The sequence below is a fragment of the Dama dama genome, chromosome 12 (genome assembly GCF_033118175.1).
Source record: "Dama dama isolate Ldn47 chromosome 12, ASM3311817v1, whole genome shotgun sequence".
Lineage (NCBI taxonomy): Eukaryota > Metazoa > Chordata > Mammalia > Artiodactyla > Cervidae > Dama > Dama dama.
The window spans coordinates 90,249,589-90,270,214 of record NC_083692.1 but is presented as its reverse complement, the minus strand read 5'-3'; the positions used below and the strand labels follow the sequence as shown (position 1 = coordinate 90,270,214).

The window sequence follows — 20,626 nt, the reverse complement described above, 5'->3', positions numbered from 1 at the left end:
TTCTCTCTCAGTAAGCAAGTGGTGGTGGTCCCACGGGCATGAGGGAAGATCTCCTGGCGCCTCCTGGCTTCTCTCTATACCACGGACCCAGATGCCAACTGGCCCCCCTCTAGCCATGGTCAAATGGAAAAGAAAATCTAGTCAGATTGTAGAAGGGTGGGGAAATCAACCTAGAAAGTCGAGTGTATTTGGAGGAAGTCTTCAAAAACACCGTTAAATTTCAAAGTGGTGATTGTTTTCTCTGGCAATTCCACAGCGTAAACAGGTATTCCTGCCTGGGCAGCACCAAGTTGGCATTTACACCTCACAGAAGAGGCGCCCAAAGAGAGATGGTCCCAGTTGCTTGCTGTGAATCATACAGATTGATTGTAGCACACTCTGGCTTTACATGTGGAATTCTTTTTTTTTTTTTTTTTTAACTTTTTTTGTATTATATAAGTAATGCATAAGTTTCTTGTGTAGAAAAATCAGACAATGAAAATGAAGAAAAAAGAAACACATATCACCAGGCACCCAGAAATGACCATACAAATATTTTCTAATTTTCTGTATCTGTGTGTATACTGTATGTACATACACACATAGTTTTTTTTTTGGAGCGAACCTATACTGACCCGTAACTTTTTTTCACTCAACATGATACTGAGAATATCTTCTTATGTAAGGCAGTGGATCTCCCATGGAGTCTTTCTTTTGCTTCCATGGATACCTTTGGTTTTCTAACTGAGCATTGTTAAAATTTGAAAATAGTTTTTACTGAGGGATAATACAGCGGATTACACCTGATTCAACATATGCTTACAAAACCCCATCCAGGCCTAGCATTCTTTAGCCATGGAATAAACCACACTCGGCTTTAAATTCTAGTGCTGTCACTTACTATATCCTTGAGCAAGTTACTTCACTTATCTGAGCTTCACTTTCCTCACCTGTAGTTAATTCCAGTTTCATAGGGTTGCTATGAATAGAATATAAATGTTTAAGACAATGAAGGGCAGCACCCATCCCCATAGTAGTGCTCAGGAAGTGTTGGAGAATTAATGAATTCATGCCCTCAGGAGCTCACTCGGATGTTCATTGACTTTCACTGTGTTCTGCTTGTTCAGTGTATTCATCATTATCTGAAATTATATTGTTTGTTTTCAAATTTACTACTTATCATCTCTTTTCATGAGCACGAAACATCCCCAGCAACAGTGGGTGGCCAGTGCACACAAAACGTTGAACATTTATGGTTCTGACTTGCGTGCATCTTTCCGATGACCTGGGCTTGTCATTGTCACCTGGAGGCTGTTGGGCACAGAGCCAGCCCCTCTTCCCTTCTCTCATCATTCACTGGTCGGTGCTTGCTTCCAGCCGTCCTCCGTTACCTGAAGAACGACGGGAGGATTCACTTGGTGGTTTTCAACAACCTGCAGCTGGCTGACGGCAGGAGGCACAGGCTGCTGCTGAGACTGACCAACCTGCACCGGGGTGCCGGCTCCGTGGAGCTGTTCCTGGACTGCACCCGAGTGGACTCCATCCACAACCTCCCCAGAGCCTTTTCCGGCCTCGCCCAGAGTCCCGAGGCTGTGGAACTGAGGACTTTCCAGAGGAAGGCACACGTAAGAACCCACAGACCATTCTGCAAAGTGGAAAGATGGTTTCTGAGAATGCAGAAGACTGGGCTGAGGTCAAGAATGGGTCTAATTCTGATTGCATATTAGAACCACTTACTGCACTTAAAAACCAACTGCTAGATGGCTCACCCTCCAGACAAATCAGTCTATGGAGGTGGTGCCTCGGCATCAGTCCTTTTAAAAATACTGATTCTAATGTGAAGTCAAAATTGAGAGCTACAACTCATTTGGATAAGTGGTGACTTTGGGCATATAATTATAAAGTAGAAAAGGAATAGCAAAAACTTTTAAACTATCTTATTGCTGTAAGATCTATTTTTAATCTTTCATAAAAGTATAATTTTTTAATAGAAGTAAAAAAGAATGATTGGAACTTGCCAAACACCAGTAACAACATTTTCCATAGGTCTTACTAGAGCATCTCTAACAAAAAGAACCTTATTGCCAACTTAATTCCACGAGGCCTTACATATCACATCACTTCTGTCTTCTGTTTTAGTTGGTGGTATTTTTTCCATTATATCCTTGCACCTACTGTAGAAATTGCCACATATATTCCTTCTATAATTTTGTTAAAAAACAAAATATCATTTTATTATTTATAGGAAATGGAGGAAATACTCCATTTCCTATAAATAATTAGTATTCTTTGTCTTTTCCAATAATTACTATAATTGGTCATAGTTCCTGAATTTCATCTGATATGGAAGTCAGTGCCAAAATCAATAACCGTGTTCATCCACTGTGGCCCATATTGTTGTCTTATTTATCACAATCACAATTTTCCATTTCTGTTTCATTACTTTATTATATGTGTTTTAACTTATTTATATATGCTTGTATAGTGTTGGCCAAAAAGTTGATTTGGGTTTTTCTGCACAATGTTATGGGAAAAATCTGAATGAGCTTTTTGGCCAACCCAGTACCAAGGTGTTCTGAGCCCTTTGTACAAAGAAGCAGGTTATAAACAGCAATTTTGGTTATAACTAGGAATGCTGAGAAACTTTAGATAATAATATAAAAACTATGAATCAGATACTAGAATTTGTGCTTAAAATATAGAGACCATTTTCAAGCAGAAATTTCAAGACTGAAATCTACATTTGGAGAGTGAGAGAAAGATATATATATATGTATATATATATATATACATATATATATTTAGTGTAGATTTATGGAAAGAGAAAAAAAAATGAGGAGATATGCTAAATTTTATTTCTGAATCCCCAAAGTATCCCAGATAGTCAGAATGACAGTAAGAAATTATGTCACTATTTCAGAAATTAGTATCTACCACCAAATAAGTCAATTTCTAAAAGCCAAGGTCATCAGAAATAGATGGAATTTTTGGTTTTTTTCCCCCCGGATTCTACTTCCTTCGATTGTCAGCAAGGACCACAATGCTCTATCTTCATATTCATCTTCTCATTTACTCAGTCAGTCAGTCAATATGCACATTCTAGGCACTAGGTATCCCATAGTTGGCAAAATAGTCATGGCCTTCATAGAACTTATGGTCTGGTTCCAACACAATATCTGTTACATAAAACATGTTGCATACATCTTTTTGTGTGTGTGTGTGTTGCATACATCTTAACTAAATTGAAAAGCAGAGTCCCTCTGAAAATCGTCAGCATGCTCATTTCTAAAATGAGGATGAAGACCTCACATCAGCAGTTAACATAAACGTTTTCTATCATCTGTGTATAAAATAATGGGTACAGGTAAAAGCTACAAAATTAAGGGGTGAGAAAATTAACTTGACTAACAATGAATGACTGCTGTCATCCAGTAATGTGAAAATATATGAAAACGTACAAAAATGTACATCATAGAATATACTATGTATTCTTTCTCATAATTCAAGGAAACCGGAGACTTTGCTAAAACCTGGAGCCAAGACATCCTAAAAATAATAGTGTTTAAAATTGGGATCAATGTCTTACTCATTCCAATCTAAACTCCATAAACACACAATTCTTAAGAGGCTCCTACCACAAAAGAACTTGTTTACCATGAAGGAAAAGGGCCTTTTCTTTTCTCCAAGTCACCTTGATGAACTCTCAGACCACACTGGATGCCAGCACTCTCCTAAGCTGCTGGCTGCTTCCATATTTGCTTCAGTCAGAAGGGCAGGGCTCGCGGGCTTCAAGAAAAAATGCAAACCCACAAAATTATGTAAGATGTCAGAGTCCAAGTATTCAGGCCTACTGTGTTATGAAAATTGTGAGTCTGCATGCCCACTGGCTTTTGAATGGCATCAGCAATGTGTGGTATGAATCCAATTTCTTCCAGGACTCTTTGGAAGAGCTGAAGCTGGTGGTGAGAGGCTCGCTGATCCAGGTGGCCAGCCTGCAAGACTGCTTTCTGCAGCAGAGCGAGCCACTGGCCACCACAAACACAGGTGTGTGTGCTCGGGCCGTTTGCTCACCTCCAGCAATAAACCCCTAGGCCCGTCATGGGCTGGGTCCTGTCCCCGAAGGGTGGGCTGTCAGCAGGGCAGTCCTATAGGGTGTGTCTACAGAAATCAGGCTTTTGTGCCAAAGTCCAGGGCAAGAGGTATCTTCATCACACTTGTATTTGTATAACTCATAGGAATTTGGACTAGAGCAGCAGCATCATTATCACTATTTTTTAGGCGAATTATATGAATCTTACCCCATGTTAAATTCTCATACCCTGAGTTTTTCATCATGATAATTCTCTAGGAAATAATTTGTTTTTGAGTCCCTATAGAAATAGCTGTCACCTTCTGATGCTCCTTTCCTTCTGCTGTTCCTATAGGAGACTTTAATCGGCAGTTCTTGGGGCAGATGTCACAGCTAAACCAGCTACTGGGAGAGGTGAAGGATCTTCTGAGACAGCAGGTAACAAGCTGGATGGACCATCAGAAAAGCCCTGTAACAGAGACGCTCTCTGTTGGAGCTGATAAGGCAGGGAAGGGCCTGGAGCCAGACCTCAGGTGGCCCCATGCAGCCTCCCGCCCTGGGGCTCTGCTGGAAGGGCTCTGAGAATGGGGGGCCACAGGGTGATAAACACACCAGGGCTCCAGGCAGAATGGGGCTCCAGGCAGAATGGGGCTCCAGGCAGAATGGGAGCCACCCAGGGCTGTGTTAACATTCCTTTAGGTTCTGTTTAATAGTTTGCCACTCATGGATTCTTTCATTCCTGGATTATACATCAGGTACTCCTTTTCCATCTTTTTTTTTCCCCTTCCCATTTCTAAAGGTCAAGGAAACATCATTTTTGCGAAACACCATAGCCGAATGCCAGGCTTGCGGTAAGTGCTTTTCTAGTAACTGGCATGTTCTGAGTTGGACAAGCCCGTGCGGACTGCTGAAGGGCCTGGGTGGGTGAGGCCCCGCCGGCTGCGGTTTGTGGAGGTTTGGCACCGAGGTGGAGGCAAGGGAAAAGAAAGCCACCGGGCAGCTGAGCCACATCCTGTATCAGCTCTGTTTTCCCGGTGGTTTAGAAACATGTGGATGATGGTTTTTGTCTAGGCCCGCTCAGCTTTCAGTCTCCAACCCCCAACACCCTGGTGCCCGTGGTACCCGCGGCATCCCCGACACCCCCAGTGCGCCGCTGTGATTCCAACCCGTGTTTCCGCGGCGTGCGGTGCACCGACACCAGGGACGGCTTTCAGTGCGGACCCTGCCCCGAGGGCTACACCGGAAACGGGATCGCCTGTTCCGACGTGGATGAGGTAAACACTCAGCTCGACAGCCTCCGTATCGCATCCATCCTACGGCTTACGGGAAGGGAAGCCGGGTCCATGACTGAGGGCTGACTTGGGTTGTCCTCCAGGCCACATAAAAACGACTCCCTCGGGAATCTAGAGAGACCCGTGAGTGGTGGGGAGGCGGAAACGCGACCTGCAGTTGTGGCCGCCATCACTGTACCTCCTGTCTGGGCTTCCCACCGCGGTGGTGCGTGTCGCTGCAATGCTGAGATTTCAGCCTTCGACTCTACCGCTGATTCTTATAAGCAGTCTCTGGGACTACTGTGATGTTTATTGTACGCTTGTGAATGTGGAAAGGGAACCATCTGGGTAAGGGTATATACTTTAGGGGTTGCCACTGATTTCTTCAGGCTTCCTCAATGGAGGAGTGAGAGGAATCTCAAACCAACAAGACCTTTTGAGGAGGCCCCATAATCTGTGAGTAACCAAAAGTGCCCAGAGACAGAGCCAGAAAGACACATACGGCAAATACAGGCTGTTTTGGCCAACTGGCAAAGCCTCTGACAGAGATTGTTTCAGGACTATAGTTATCCAATCACTGGTCCAGTCTCAATGCAGTGTTCATAACCTGTGGCAAGGCTGACCCAGCGTGTGCCTTTGTCCTTTCATCAGGGCAAAGGTGGGCTTCCCTGGTGGCTCAGATGGTAAAGAATCTACCAGCAGTGCAGGGGATTCAACGCACAGGATTCAATCACTGGGTCAGGAAGATCCCCTGGGCAAGGGAATGGCCATCCACTCCAGTATTCTTGCCTGGAGAATCCCATGGACAGAGGAGCCTGGCAGATTATAGTCCACGGGGTCACAAAGAGTCGGTCACAAGTGAGCAACTAACACTTTCACACTTTCAGGCCAGAGGAAGGCTGGAAGGAGCTTAGCTTATGTACAGGCATCCTACGGACTTGTGGTAGCCGATTACCTCCCCAGGTAGTAAGCAACTAAACTGATTTCTAGTTATCCCTCCTTTGGAAGAGCATCTGCACATGTTTCACAGAACTGCATGTGGATCTTATCTGTGAACTGGAATTTTCCTTCTTTTGAAAGGGCCGGAAGTGGTCATGTTTTTTACATTAGTCGAAGTGGTTTAAAAAAAAAAAAGTCAGAATGAATCTCCTAGACTGTGAGAGCCTTGGAATAGCCATGGGCTTCATAGGGTACAAAGTCAGGAACAGCCCCTGATGAATCACATCTTACTGAAGAAATGACAACTGCCCTGGCTTGATCTTCTCAAGGTCTTTTTCTTTGAGTAGTTGCTTTAATAATGCCTTTGGACTCAATGTCCACCTGACAAGTGGTCCAGGAGCATTTTTCTCTCCCAGACATTTTTAAATTCCCAAGTTAGAATATCAGGGAGTTTGCCCTGGGAGGTAGACTGGTTAACATTAGGACCCTTTCCACTCAGCTGTGCTTCATTCTATACTATAGTGAAGCTCACAACAAGGCACCCTCCAGGCCATGTGGGTCAGGGATTCTGTGAGTCACTATGAAATTGGAAGCCTTTATTGCCTTTGATCATTTCAGCCATCAAAAAATGGATAGTTAAGTGATTCCACAAGTTTGTGCAAAGAGACGAATGGACATTTGAGTGTGTGTTCTCTGTGTGGCTACAGACTGAATTTTTGTTTCTCTCTAGTGCAAATACCACCCCTGCTACCCTGGCGTGCGCTGTGTAAACCTGGCTCCTGGCTTCAGATGTGATGCCTGCCCAGTGGGCTTCACGGGGCCCATGATGCAGGGCGTTGGGATCAATTTCGCCAAGACAAATAAGCAGGTGGGCTGAAGTGGTGGTCTTTTGATCTTTAATCGCCAACAGGAAACCTTTGGTTCATTCCCATCTCTTTCCATTCCACAAGGGCGTGTGAAATGTCCTCAGGCACTATGGGCACATTAGCAGGCTTTTCCAACTCATTTCTGAATATACATGTCCATAAAGGCTGGTGAGGAGCCAGCTAGTCAACTGGGATCATCGAGTATCTTTAGAAAAGCAGTGAAGGCGGTAAAACTGGATATGTGGCTGGATCCAGGCTTATTTTGTTGGTAGCCGTTTGAACGATTAGTGACACAATAACTTAAGAACTGGGGAAACAAATAAAAGCTTTGAAAAATTAGGTCACTTCTATAGAGTCATTGTTGCTGATCAGAAGCTGTTTTAGAGATGAGAGGATTTCAAGAGTAGAAATAATCCCTCGGGGAAACCCCCCTTCCTTCTTATACCAGCCATAAATTGCCAAAAATCTCTTGAGCAGTTTGTGACAGTCTCCATTTATTTCCCGATGTTCTACTATATCCTGGTCATTATTTAACTAACTGACTATGAAATTCTTTCTGATGTATTCAGCACTTAAAAATGGTTGGTCTATAAATATATTTTACTACCTTAGGGAAATTATTAGCTTTGAAGAGGACAGAGGTTCATTATTTCCTAGCTGCCTATCAAAGAATTCTAGAGGGCATCATTTTTTAGGCTGGAAAAAGGAACCAAGCTAGACACACAGGGATAGCAAGAAGTCATTAGAGTAATGACCTAAAGCTTTATTTCCTCTTCTGTAAAGACAGAATTGTCAAGATTAAGCCAAGGGAAACAGACAAAAAGAAATAGAAGGTGCCTTATGTCAGCTAGGAAGGAGCCCTTCCAGTGGATTTCCAGTATGGCAGAAGGAACTCTAGTCGAAGGGAGCCAACTTGCTAACATTTAACAACAAATTTTAATGCATGACCAATATCAAAAGAAATACAAGGAAATGTGCAGGTTCTAGAAGCAAAGTGGGAACTCAGACTCAGAGCTGTGGATGGAAGCTGATGCCACAGCAGCTCATGGGGGATGGGAGATGGGTATAGGCCCCCCAAATGGGACACTGGGGTTCATGCACTATGTGGGTATAGCAGATACTTTTGGAAAGACCTGGTACCCCTGAAGAAAGCCAGAAGCCTCAGAGAGCTACCCTCCTCCTTACAAGGAGATGAAAAAACTTCCCTAGCCATCCCCCTGCAAAGCAACAGGAAGCTTGATGTCAGTTTTGGGAAATGGTTGACAGCAAATCATGGTTCCCCACAGCAAATCAAAGCTCCGAGGTTGTACAACATAAAGTCGTGAACTCTGAATCTGTGTTACAGATTGAATGCAGAAACAAGCCCCAAAATTGACATAAAAATTAGCCTTGGAGCAGTAAAATCCCCAGGGCCCTGGCTGATACCACTTTGTGAAGAGACTCCAAAACTTAGGGCCCGTGGGACACTCTCAAGCAAAAGCAAGGCCACTAAGAATACACTTATAAACAAAAATGTAATTTACATAAAGAAGCTACCCTGAGGAGATATGACAAATATAAAATGAGTTCAGAAGGAGAAAAAGGAAAAAATAGATACCATAGTTAAGGGATAGGGCAATGAAGAAAAAATACATGTAGTCAGGTTTGAAAAAATAACCAAGTAAAATTTATTCAGTGAAAAATATAATAACTGACATAAAAAATAAAATAGATGAGCAAAACAGCTAGCAGGGAATTTATTGTCTACAAGGTATATCTAAGGAAATCATCTGGAATATAGCACAGAGAAAGAAAAATATGGAAAACAGGGATGAGAGGTTAAGAGTCAAAAGAGATTAAGAAAGTCTAATATTTGTTTAAGTGTAGTTACAAAGAAGGAACAGGAGCAGAGGGGAACTAAGGGTTTTTCAGAACTGAATAAAGATAGGAATCCTTGGGTGGAAGAAGTACATGAGCCCCAGGCAGGGTAAAGTGGAACCTTCCTGAGGTTGTGGAGCAGATTAATCAGGTTAAGTTTCTGAACAACTTTAAATACCAGGGAGTCAACTGTCACTTGGCATTAGGTTGAGCCCAGACCAGTGCAAACACAGGGAGATGGCTAAAACAGTGCTCTGATGACCAGCCACTCTGAAAGTCCATGTTGTCGCTTCAACCAAAGATGTCAAAACAAAGCAAAATGTATTTGCCTGTCTACTTAAACAGTGTGCCTCTTTCAACTCTTCCACACTAGGTTTGCACTGATATTGATGAGTGTCGAAACGGAGCATGTGTTCTCAATTCTATCTGTATTAACACTTTGGTAAGTATGTTTCATGGCTCTTGTTATTGATGACCAGTGATTAAAACAAGTGTGTATCTATAAATCATAACCCCAGGGCAGTAGAGAACATATGGGTATAATATATTTGATTTGCAAATGAGGACAAAAGTTTGTGCTGAGGGGCTTCTTTGGTGGTTCAGTGGTTAAATCTCGACACTTTCAATGCAGGGGGTGCAGGTTCAATCCATGGTTGAGGAACTAAGATCCCACATGCTATGCAGCATGGCCAAAAGATAAAAAGTTTTATACTGAAAAAGGTTTTACTGTAAGAGTAATTGATAAGTAATTTTTTATATAGGAATAACTTTATAATGGAATTCCCTGACAGTCCAGTGGTTAGGACTGTGTGTTTTCAATGCTGAGGGCACAGGTTCAGTCCGTGGTCTGGTAACTAAGATCTCACAAGCAAGAGTAGCATGTCCAAAATATTAATTTTCAAAATGCCAAACTTATTCTTTATCATCTCTCAAAGTTGCAGTGTTGGGCTTCTGGATGAGCTTATTTAATAAAATATTATCATTCTTATATTTTTTTAAATAGGAAGAGGTTTTTAGTTTGTATTTATAGTTCAGTATTCCAGAATAGGCACTTTACTGGTGACAATTCCCAAATGGTATTCATTGTTTTTACAGAACTTCTCAAAAGTCATTTGTATTAAACTGCTTAACACTTAGGGGTCTAAATTTTAACTCTTTGGAAAAGGGTTTTATTTCTGGAAGTTCCTGTTGACTGTTTCCAAGATGATAGATGTAGCCGAGTAGACTGTAAGGAAAGAACTAGTGGCTTCAGCTACTGTTGCTTCTCGCTTCCCTGGTGGTTCAGCGGTTAAAAAAAAATCCACCTGCCAGTGAAGGAGATGTGGGTTCAATCCCTGGGTCAGAAGATCCCCTGGAGGAGGAAATAGCAACCCTCTCCACATACTCTTGCCTCAGAAATCCCATGGACCGAGGAGCCTGGTGGGCTACAGTCCATGGGTCGGAAAGAGTCAGACATGACTGAGCAACCAAACAACAATATCACTGCTTCTCACTTAGAGTATGTTCCTGGGAAAGGTTTGTAATCTCTAGGTTCCTAGTTTCCTTATATGTCAAAGCATTTTATAAATATTGCCATTTATTTTAATCCTTACAACAATCTGTCGGTAGGCACTATCATTATTCCCATTTTACAGCTGAAGGAACTGAGGCACAGTAAAGTGAAATAATTAGGCGAAGACCACACATGTCCAGTTCACCTGCAGAACCGTTTTTATTCATGACTCTGCCTGCTAATATACTGGGACTTACTGCTTCTTAGCTTTTTACCAGGAGAAAGCTAGTCTGCAGAAATAGATCTGGGAGACACTGACATGAACATAATAACTAAAGCCACCCCAGGAGAAGAAAAGTAGGCAATGGAATTGTCTAGAAAGTAGAACTCTAGAGAACCTCAAAAATGAACAAGTAGGCGAAGGAAGATGAGCAGAGGAGCAAAGAAAAGGAGAGAAGTGACCAAAGGCCATGGTCCAGGGAGGCTAACAGACCAAGAAATATCACTGGAGGGAATTTCCTGGCAGTCCAATGGTTAGGTCTCTTCCAGGGCCTGGGTTCAATCCCTGGTTAAGGAACTAAGATCCCACAAGCCCTGTGGTGCAGCAAAAAAAAAAAAAAAAACTTCCTTGGTGGTCCAGTGGCTAAGACTCCATGTTCCCAATGCAGAGGGCCTGGGTTCTATATCTGGTCAGAGAACTGGATCCCACATGCCACAACTGAAGATTGTGTATGCCACAGCTAAGTCCCTGCACAGCCAAATAAATATTTTAAAAAAATCACTGGAGAGCATCTTCTGCACTTAGTGATTAAGGAGTTGTGAGTGACTAAAATCACTGAATTGTATACTTTACATGGGTGTCTTTCACGGTATGTAAATTCTATCTTAGTAAAGCTGTCTTAAAAAAAAAGTCAGGCTTGCCTTGGAAGTGCTATCCCAATGGACCTGACAGCTCATTTGCCAGGTTTCTTCCACACCAGCCCACCTCATCAAAAATCCTCAGTGCTAGGCCACCGACATTTCTCTGTTCATCACTTGAGTTTTTTTTTTAAATGAACATTAAAAATTTTTTTCTAACTTGCCTTTTAACCAAGCCATATCCTTTGTCCCCAAAGTAAATTCTCTCTGTCCACCTCTCAGGACTTCATTAGGTTTTCACCCCTTTCCTCCTGGCCCTCCACAGTGGAGCTGGCAAGACCAAGTGGCTCGCCGGCCAGCCTTCTTCTGCCTTTGGTTCTATCCTCTCATATCTCTGTGGCTGGCTGTGGCTTCCAGTCTGCTAGTGTCTCCCTCAACATTCACACGATGTTATAAGACACACACAACAGAGGCCGGCATGGGGCTCACTTGGTCCTGGCATCATCAAGTCCACATACAAATAGACTCCATCACAGGCCCTTTGCTCCCAGGGCCGAGCCCCCGGCTCATCGTCTCGCTCTGCTCCTTGCAGGGATCTTATCGCTGTGGGCCTTGCAAACCAGGGTACATCGGTGATCAGATGAGGGGATGCAAAATGGAAAGAAACTGCAGGGATCCAGAACTGAACCCTTGCAGTGTGAACGCCCAGTGCATCGAAGAGAGGCAGGGGGATGTGACGTGCGTGGTAAGTCATCTGCTACTTGCTTTGTTGTTTTCCATCTTCCCTTTGAACCACCACCCCTCTCTGGTTTCTGCTTGCTTCAGAGTAAAAGCACTCAAAAACGAAAGCAATTCCATCAAAATAAACGAAGGATGTGGTCAAAACTTCAGTCAGCTGAAGTTTTGGGGGAGCAATCTGAAGTCACCTAACCATCAGCCACCTTTGCTCTCTTGGCCGTGGGTCAATACCATCTTCTTGGGCATGTTGGTGGTGGAGCCCCAGCTCCCATACACCCTTTGTGGGAGGCCCAGGAGGTGAGCCCCAGGACCGGGGGAGACGCCTTCCCTCGACTAGTCCCTCAATAAGCTGCTGGTTTTCATGAGCACACTGCCCTTCCTCGTTGTCCTTGCCCCGAGGACGTCCAGTTTCCAAGTCTGGCCTAACACTCCAGGAGATGAACTGCCCTGGGAGTGAAGCCTCCATCTTCCCCAGCACCCGCTGTTCTTTGCCCGTCTCTGCCAGGCTCAGGAGGAGCTGCTCCTCCTTCCCGTGCATCTCCTGGCCCAGGAACTGCCTGGGGAGGGGAGGCCGGGGAAGAGGGCAGAGCACTTCAGCCTCACGAGGGTCTCCCACCACTCAGGTGTAGGGCGGGCCCTTGGTGAGGAATGGAGCTTGTTACTGCCATCTGTCCCCAAACCCCCAGCCCCAGAGTCCTGGGACGGGAGTGGAGGGCTTCTCAGTTCAGTTCAGTTCAGTTCTAGACATGGCTAAATAATCCATCTTCAGCTGTTCACTTCCTCCTTCCTCCCTGGGGATCAGGCCCCTTAGAGTCTGGTGTAGCAGTCAGCCTGAACAGCAGGATGGATTCTGGGAGACTTCTCCCTTCTTCTTCATACCTCGGACTTCTTTACTTTTTGTTCTCAAAATTTTCTACTGTGAGCACATGGCTTTCAAATAGGACGAATGAGGAGAAGCAAAACCAAGTTAAAAATAACTGTAATGCCATGCCCTCTCTCCAGTGGTACAAGTAATTTGTACAAGGTACTGACGAGGGAACAAGCTGGGTTGAAGGGGCAGAAAAAAACCAACGATTTCTTTAATTCCTATCAATGGGGCATGTTTATTCCCATTGAGAGGCAAGCATATATCTATGTTTAAATCCTCATCTTTTGTGAACAAATTAACGATTCCCCTGGGATGGTGGGTGATGGGGCTCTTAATGTGTTTTTGAATTTGTAATAAGGCACAGCGACAGATGGTGAAGGATTAATACACTTGGAGTGACTACTAAAATAATTTAATCTGTCAGAAACTGGCTCATTAAAAACGTATTTGTTCGTAGAGGAAATTTTTTCTTCATTAAAATGAGTCAAGGACGATACCCCCATGGCTGTACTTTCCAGGCCTTCTAAAGGCCCTGCTGAAACAACTGAATGGAAATAGGGGTAGTTACGGGAGGGGTGTCTTTGGAACCCTGCCTTTCATGCTTCTGGTTGCAGAAGAGGGGTGCACGTGATTGAGAAGAGACAGGCTGCAGCCTAGGAAGTCACTGGTCTTAAATCACCTTATTTTGATTAATGAGGGCAGGAAATTTAACATTAACTCATGTCAAGTTTCTTTTCCCTTGGCCCTGACTCTGTTCTCCAGACTCTTACCCCACCTCTGTCCCCCCACCTCACTGGTTCCTTGTCACTTACCAGGCCCCCTTGTCCCTTGTTCCTTCTGTTCTACCTGTCCCTTCCGGTCCCTATCCTGCTCCTGGGCTGAGCTCCCAGCTACCACCTCACACCCTGGACACCCTTACGGAAGGATTGCCTTTCTCTTAGGTTTATCATTCATCTTTTAAGCAGGCCCATTAGGATATGGATATGAGGGGGATAACTCATGTTAACCAAATACATATGGCAGAAGACATTGAACTGGGACAGTCTTGAGTTCAAGTCCCAGCCCTGAGACCTTGGGCAAGGGACTTCGCTGCTCTAAGTTGACTCTTTTGTAAAATTGGGTAATGATGACCTTGCACCATCACTGTAAGGACTGGAGAAAATGCCTATAGAGTCTGGTCTGGAATAACTGTTACTTTAATGCCTATTCTACTAGCATTGAAGGCTTTCTCTCAGCAGCTGGTGGTGGCAGAGAACTTGGGTAGACTTTTTCAGAAAAATAGAGAATGCACAGACCCAGCAATACACCTGTGGGAACCTTCTCCTGTTAGGGGATATGAATAGAGGTTAAGCACCTTGAAAGGTTCCCCGCATGGTGGAAGATGATCTAGAAGACCATTAGATACAGAGATATGGCACCAGGATGATAAGCAAAGTGCCTCAACAGCCTCTCTCCCCATGTGTGCATTTATTTCCATTGCAGAATGTTTTGATAATAATCCCAAATTACAAATATTAATACAAATAAATACCCTTTGAACCAGGAATTTCACACTAAGAAACCAGAAGGTCAAATATACTGGAATTTGTCAAATGTGCAGAAGGACAAATTTACTAGAATTCTTTGTGGCAGCATTGTTTGCAATAGAAAAAGTTTTTAACGACTTGACACCCATCAGTAGGGGACTGGTTGAATTAAGGTGCATGCATTCCAATTTATGTATAATACATCTGCATGCAGTGATATGGACAGAGTCCCAAGATGTAATGTTAATTTTTAAAAATCAAGGTGCAGAGTAGTATATGTGTGTGCTACCAGTTGTGCTAAAGGACAAAAAAAAGGAAAAGAATATATGTTTGCTGGTCTTTGCCCAGCGTGTCTCTGAAAGGATTCATAAGAGTGAATTGCCTGGATTCCTGAGCCCAGGAGCAGGAAGGAACATTCACTCTGCCTTTGTATCTTTTGAATTTTGAACCATTAGACTACAATATTCAAAACACAGCTTAATAGTTTTAAAATCCTACCAACAAAGCCTCCTGGCTCTGGGCCCGCCCTCTGGGCCTGTGCACAGGAGCAGAGGCCCTTGTAAACCCCAGCCTCCCACCAGGCTCAACGCCTGGGCTCTTGACAGGCTTTTGTCTTCACAGTGTGGGGTCGGCTGGGCTGGGGACGGCTACATCTGTGGAAAGGATGTGGACATTGACAGTTACCCTGATGAAGAACTGCCATGCTCTGCCAGAAACTGCAAAAAGGTGAGGGGGACGAGCAGGAGAAACACGTTCACACACATGCAAGCACATATACAGACTCGCTCTGTGACTTTCCAAAGCCTCATCTTATATGGGGGAGAGGTTCTGTGGGTTCCATTCAGAATTGTATTTTTAAAGTAGCTGCATCTCAAATGTAGCAAAACGGCCATTGACAGTAAAGTCAGATAGGTACAGAGTGTGTTGAGGTCAGAAAGTTTTTGATTTAGATGGAGATGGGGTGGGGAAATGGGGAGAAGTTGGTAAACGGGTACAAATTGTCCATTATGAGGTGAATAAGATCTGTGGATCTAATGTAGTTAACACTGTATTGTATGCTTGAAATTTGCTAAGGGTAGAACTTACATGTTCTCAGCAAAAAAAAGATGGGGATAAATATGTGAGGTGACAGATACGTTAATGAACTCAGTGGAGGAATCACTTCACAATAGACACCATGTATCAAATCATCACATTATACATTTTAAATGTCTTGCAATTTTGTCAGTTAAAATACCTCAATAAAGCTGAAAAAAAGACAAACGTAGATGTCCCCCTGAGCTGTGTTTCTCCAACTTAGGACAACTGCAAGTATGTGCCAAATTCTGGCCAAGAGGATGCAGACAGGGATGGCATTGGAGACGCCTGCGATGAGGACGCTGATGGGGACGGGATCCTGAATGAGCAGGTAGGCACCTGCTTTGCTGGGAGGGCCTGGGAATGGCCAGAGGTGGTAGAGGAAAGTCCGTGAAGTTCACTGTTTATATGAATCATCCCAAATGTCCGTTTCCACGCCTGTGTTTCCATGGCACTGTAACTTTTTATTCTGAGATTCCGAAATGTTTAAAATACAAAACTGAGGAGCTTTGCCCACCTGGGGTCTGACATCTCATGCCCGTGGCAGGGGGGTGGGGTGGGAGGAGGTTGACTGGCATCCACCACAGGACCAGGCACACGGGGGGTCTCAGTCAATGTCGGTCTCGGGATCCTCTAGGATAACTGTGTCCTGACCCACAACGTGGACCAGAGGAACAGTGACAAAGACATCTTCGGGGATGCCTGTGATAACTGCCGGAACGTGCTGAATAACGACCAGAAAGACACCGACGGGGATGGGAAAGGCGATGCCTGTGATGACGACATGGATGGGGACGGTGGGTTTGCCTCGCTCTGTCTTTTCCTCGGGACCTATCTGTGCTTTTCTCCTTGTTCTCAGGAGCAGGAATAGAATGACTGATTCTGAAGGCCTTCCTGCTCTGGGTGGTTCTACACAGCCTGAGCCTGGGGGACCCCAGGTCCACTTATTTTTGTCTACTTATTTCTCTCATGTTGAATAACCTTCATGCTCCAGGAACTCGACGTCATTGCCAGAAGCTGTAGGAATCCCTTCAAGCAGTGTCTTGTCAAGGCTGTATCTTTGGAGGACATCTTCTTCTCAGACTACAGCCTCCACCCTCCCACCATCCTTCTCAAGCGTAAGAGCCTGAGAAGTAGAAGATTGAGGGAGAGGGGCGGAGCCGGGTCAAGCGCTGCAGCCGCAGGTCAGGCTCCTCACGCAGAGAATCAGGTCTTTTCCCAGAGAGTGGAAAGGGAGGTGGCTGCCATCAGCCAGCTCTAGGGTCCACTGAAGGGCCTCATACTTTGGTCTGTGTGAGTGGCACCCCTGGAGGACAGTTCTAGAGCTCCACAGGCCATGGGGAAGGACATTTGTTTCTGTATAGCTCCCATAAAACATAGATGACTGTCATCAAAGTATAGGCTGGATCCGATCATTTCTGAAAAACATATCACATCACAGGACCTTGAAGGAATATCCTTTTAGAAATATACTATACCCACCAACACCCTACTCCAGAAAATCCACACCTCTCTAAAATGCAACCTTACCTTCTATAAGCCTGACAGCTGGTAAACCAGCTCAGCAAAATGAACAGAAAAGGCCCTGAGTTGTAGCATTTGCATTTCCATGATGTAAATACCACTCCCACCATCCCTGGTTCCAAGGTACCAAGAGGAGATGACACAATTGAACAGGAAGCTGGGGAGAAATGGTATGAGGGGCCTGACTCCAGCCCACCACCACCCAAGCCCTGGGGCCCTGGTAGTAACAGACCCACAAGCTCCTCCCTCCCCAGGGTTGGCCCTCTTGATGCCTCATCTGGTCACAGTGATAGCCCTCGACACCTTGGACAGATTCTAACTCACTGGATAAATGCCTCAAGTCACTGTTCGTTTTCGAGCCTCCCAGAATCCATCCTTTGATGTTACTTCACGATAACTGCACCCCTGGAGAAGGGAATAGCTCCCCACTCCAGTATTCTTGCCTGGAACATCCCATGGGCAGAGGAGCCTGAGGGGGCTGCAGTCCATGGGGGTCACAGAGAATTAGACATGACTGAGCATGCACACACGGCAGATAACTGCTGTAAGAGGTGGTGCTCCCCGGGGATGGCCTGGGCGGATGCCACTCCTCGCGTGCTGGCCTGATGGCGACAGCCCCTGAGAGTCTGTGCTCCAGATCTTTCTGTGACGTTCGCCTGACTCAGGGAAGCATTCCTCTCTTGCAGGAATAAAAAACATCCTGGACAACTGCCAGAAAGTTCCCAATCGTGACCAAGAAGACAGAGATGGTGATGGGGTGGGGGACGCCTGTGACAGCTGTCCTGAGGTCAGCAACCCGAACCAGGTTAGTAGGACCCAGGGGAAGCCGAAACCCAGGCTGAGCACCCCGTGCAAAGATGCACATTAAGACCAGCGTCTGGAAGAAGCCAGCAGAGCCCACCAGCCCCGTTTGCTGCTGCTGCCTTCCTCCTAACAGCAGAGGTGATACTGTTGGATACGTAGGCCTGGGGGTGATGGGAAGGACACTGCAGGACATCTGGGGCCCTCTGACTCATCTCACAGGCTGTAGAGTCCCTCTGAGGTCAGTCATAGGAGTCTAAGGATGCCCAGAACAAGCTTTTTTTCTGCTGAAAGGAAAATGTAATGGAAATTAACCATGGGGAGCCTCATGTCCGTTTTTCATCCCCAAACCCCTGTGTATGAACCTTTCAGATTAGGTTCAATCAGCGATGTGTAGTTTCTCTTCTCTCTTCCTCCTTCCTGTCTGGATCCTTGGGTCTGATGTATCACGTATTTTGAAAGTCCTAGGAAAGGGTCGTCATTGTTGCCCTCTGACTCACTCCCATTCTGGCTCCACTCCAAAATGCAGACGCAAAGCAAAACCTGCTTGCCTCATCCTCATGTCCGTGGTTGGCTCCCTTCCGACCCGTGCCAGAGGGCCGCGTGTGCACCTGCCACCACACTGCCCCGGCGCCCTTTTCCAGTCAGCTCATCTGGTGTGTAGGCAGCTCAACCTTGGAGCTTGATATTTTGGAAGACTTTTTTGAAAATTCAGCATTGTGCCTACACCAATATGGTCTTGTCCTTTTGCAGTTTGCACCACCTCAATTTCAAAGAAATAATTCCTGAGATCCAGTGATGATGGGCCAGGTCTGCCTTCTCCGGAACATTCTGTGCAGGCCTAGGGATAAATAACACATTCTGTTCCCTTTGCAGTCTGACGTGGATAACGATCTGGTTGGGGACTCCTGTGACACCAATCAGGACAGGTATGGCACGTCTCCCAACTGCATCGGACCAGATGAAAAATTCAGAGAGAGTTTCTCTCTCAGAGCTTTCTGCTGCTGCCATGCTTTGGGGGCTCTCTGGGTAGATTGAGTTGCCAGAGGAGCAATAGCTCTGTCTTTGATCAGGGTCACTGCACCTCTGTGGATGGGGGAGGTGACTGTATCAGGAGGGGCCACGAGGCACTCAAGCAACTGAGACTCTATCACAGGAGAGGCAGTGTGGCATCCCTCGTTAGAGATGGACTCTGGAGCAACACACCTGGATGGAAATCCCAGTTCTCCACTTACACATCAGCTAACCTTACACAGCAGCTGCCCATCTCTCTGTGCCTCCATTTGCTCATCTGTAAAATGGGGCTAAAAGTGGAATGTAGCTCTTAGGACTATTGTGAAGGTTGAGTTAATTTTATGGAAAGTACATATCACAGTTTCTGTTGCATGGATATTAGCTCTTTCGCTATTACATATTCTTTCAGCTCAGGGAAGCTTCACCATCATCCCCAAATAGAGAGCTGCCAGTCTGCTGAGAGATCTTTGTGATTTCATTGTCTCTGGAATTTTTTCATTCAGTTTTCTTTTCTTGGGTGGAATTGTTCTATGCAAATGAATGTTGTCAGCCCTTCTAGTCCCACATAGATGGAGGCCTATATTAGGACAGAGAGCTGGATCAGATGCTATAAGAACATCAAAAACATAGACATGGGCAGCTCTGCTAGAGGCACCTGCAGTCCGAGGCTCTGGACCCTGTCATCTCCGTAGGGAATCATAGGGGCAGCAGGACAGGGATGAGGGAGGGAAAAGGGTCTGAAAGGCAAAGGGAACAAGGTAGCTTACCTCCTCAGCCTCTCCTAAGAGGCTGCCCTACAGCCAGCAGCGCTGAAGCCCAGCGTTGCTCACGGATTGACCCTGTCAAGCCCCATCTCCATCCATGTGCCGCAGAGTACATGCTGGCTCAGTGAACGTCAGCTTACTTCTCAGTCTGAGTCTCAGCTTCTTCATCTGCAAAGTAGAGATAATTGCATGCATCTTAAAAGTGATGGTGCAAATGAAAGATAATGTAGGTAAAGCTCCCAGCGCAGTACTGGCCCCTGGGTGACCTGCAGAAAATAGTAAGTGACGTATTATTGTTCCCACAGCGTGAGGAGAGGCAAGTCTGTGACAGGCTGACACAGGACATCTCCGTTGTTGAGTGGAGGGTGGGACTGGTACCCTGACATCTTCCCTCGGTGATGAACATCACGAATGTTCCCTGTTGCAGGTCATCCTGCACTCTGATTGCCATCTGAGTGCTTTCTAAAATATCCTGTCCCACCACCCTCTAGAATGTGCCTAAAATAAATGACTCATTTGCTACATTTTAATTCCCACAGACTTGAGGACAGAAACTGCTTGGTTTTGCATAAAAATGTTCAGGGCTATATGGCATGGATGCTGACGGCAATAGCTCAGGCTTATGTTTTGGAAAACACCCTGCCACAGGCCCAGGAATCCCACTGTTGGAGCCGACCTCACTTTCCCTGGGACCCATCTGGGAAACTTGGCCTGAAGGGCACGCACTGGTCCCTGGCCTCCTTTTCCCACCCCATCGTGGGGGTAGTTGCTAGCCCAGGGTGGGCCATGGGTAGAACTGGTGAAAGGAATATCTGCTCTAATCCAGAGTAGCCATAGGAGGCCACTATCCACTCAGGGAAGCCTGGGGACAGGGCACACACTTCCCCTGGTGGCCAGCAGGCCTGGGAAGAAATCGAGACTCAGAGACTGAAAAGTATGTTGACGTCCACTTCTCCTTGTGCATTCACAGCTGAAGCTTCTCG

General features: G+C 45.4%; 1 protein-coding gene across 1 annotated transcript in view; it reads left to right on the top strand.

Annotated features, from left to right (window-relative positions):
• The window catches only part of THBS4 (thrombospondin 4), a 51,372-nt gene that overhangs the window by 22,451 nt on the left and 8,295 nt on the right, over positions 1-20,626 (top strand). Inside the window, exons 3-15 of the mRNA XM_061158086.1 lie at positions 1,357-1,604; positions 3,915-4,023; positions 4,404-4,486; positions 4,848-4,899; positions 5,120-5,322; positions 6,989-7,126; positions 9,355-9,423; positions 11,924-12,076; positions 15,085-15,189; positions 15,764-15,871; positions 16,178-16,337; positions 17,751-17,869; positions 18,742-18,794. Of these exons, the coding sequence (XP_061014069.1) occupies positions 1,357-1,604; positions 3,915-4,023; positions 4,404-4,486; positions 4,848-4,899; positions 5,120-5,322; positions 6,989-7,126; positions 9,355-9,423; positions 11,924-12,076; positions 15,085-15,189; positions 15,764-15,871; positions 16,178-16,337; positions 17,751-17,869; positions 18,742-18,794 (1,600 nt within the window). The remainder of the gene's footprint in view (positions 1-1,356; positions 1,605-3,914; positions 4,024-4,403; positions 4,487-4,847; positions 4,900-5,119; positions 5,323-6,988; positions 7,127-9,354; positions 9,424-11,923; positions 12,077-15,084; positions 15,190-15,763; positions 15,872-16,177; positions 16,338-17,750; positions 17,870-18,741; positions 18,795-20,626) is intronic.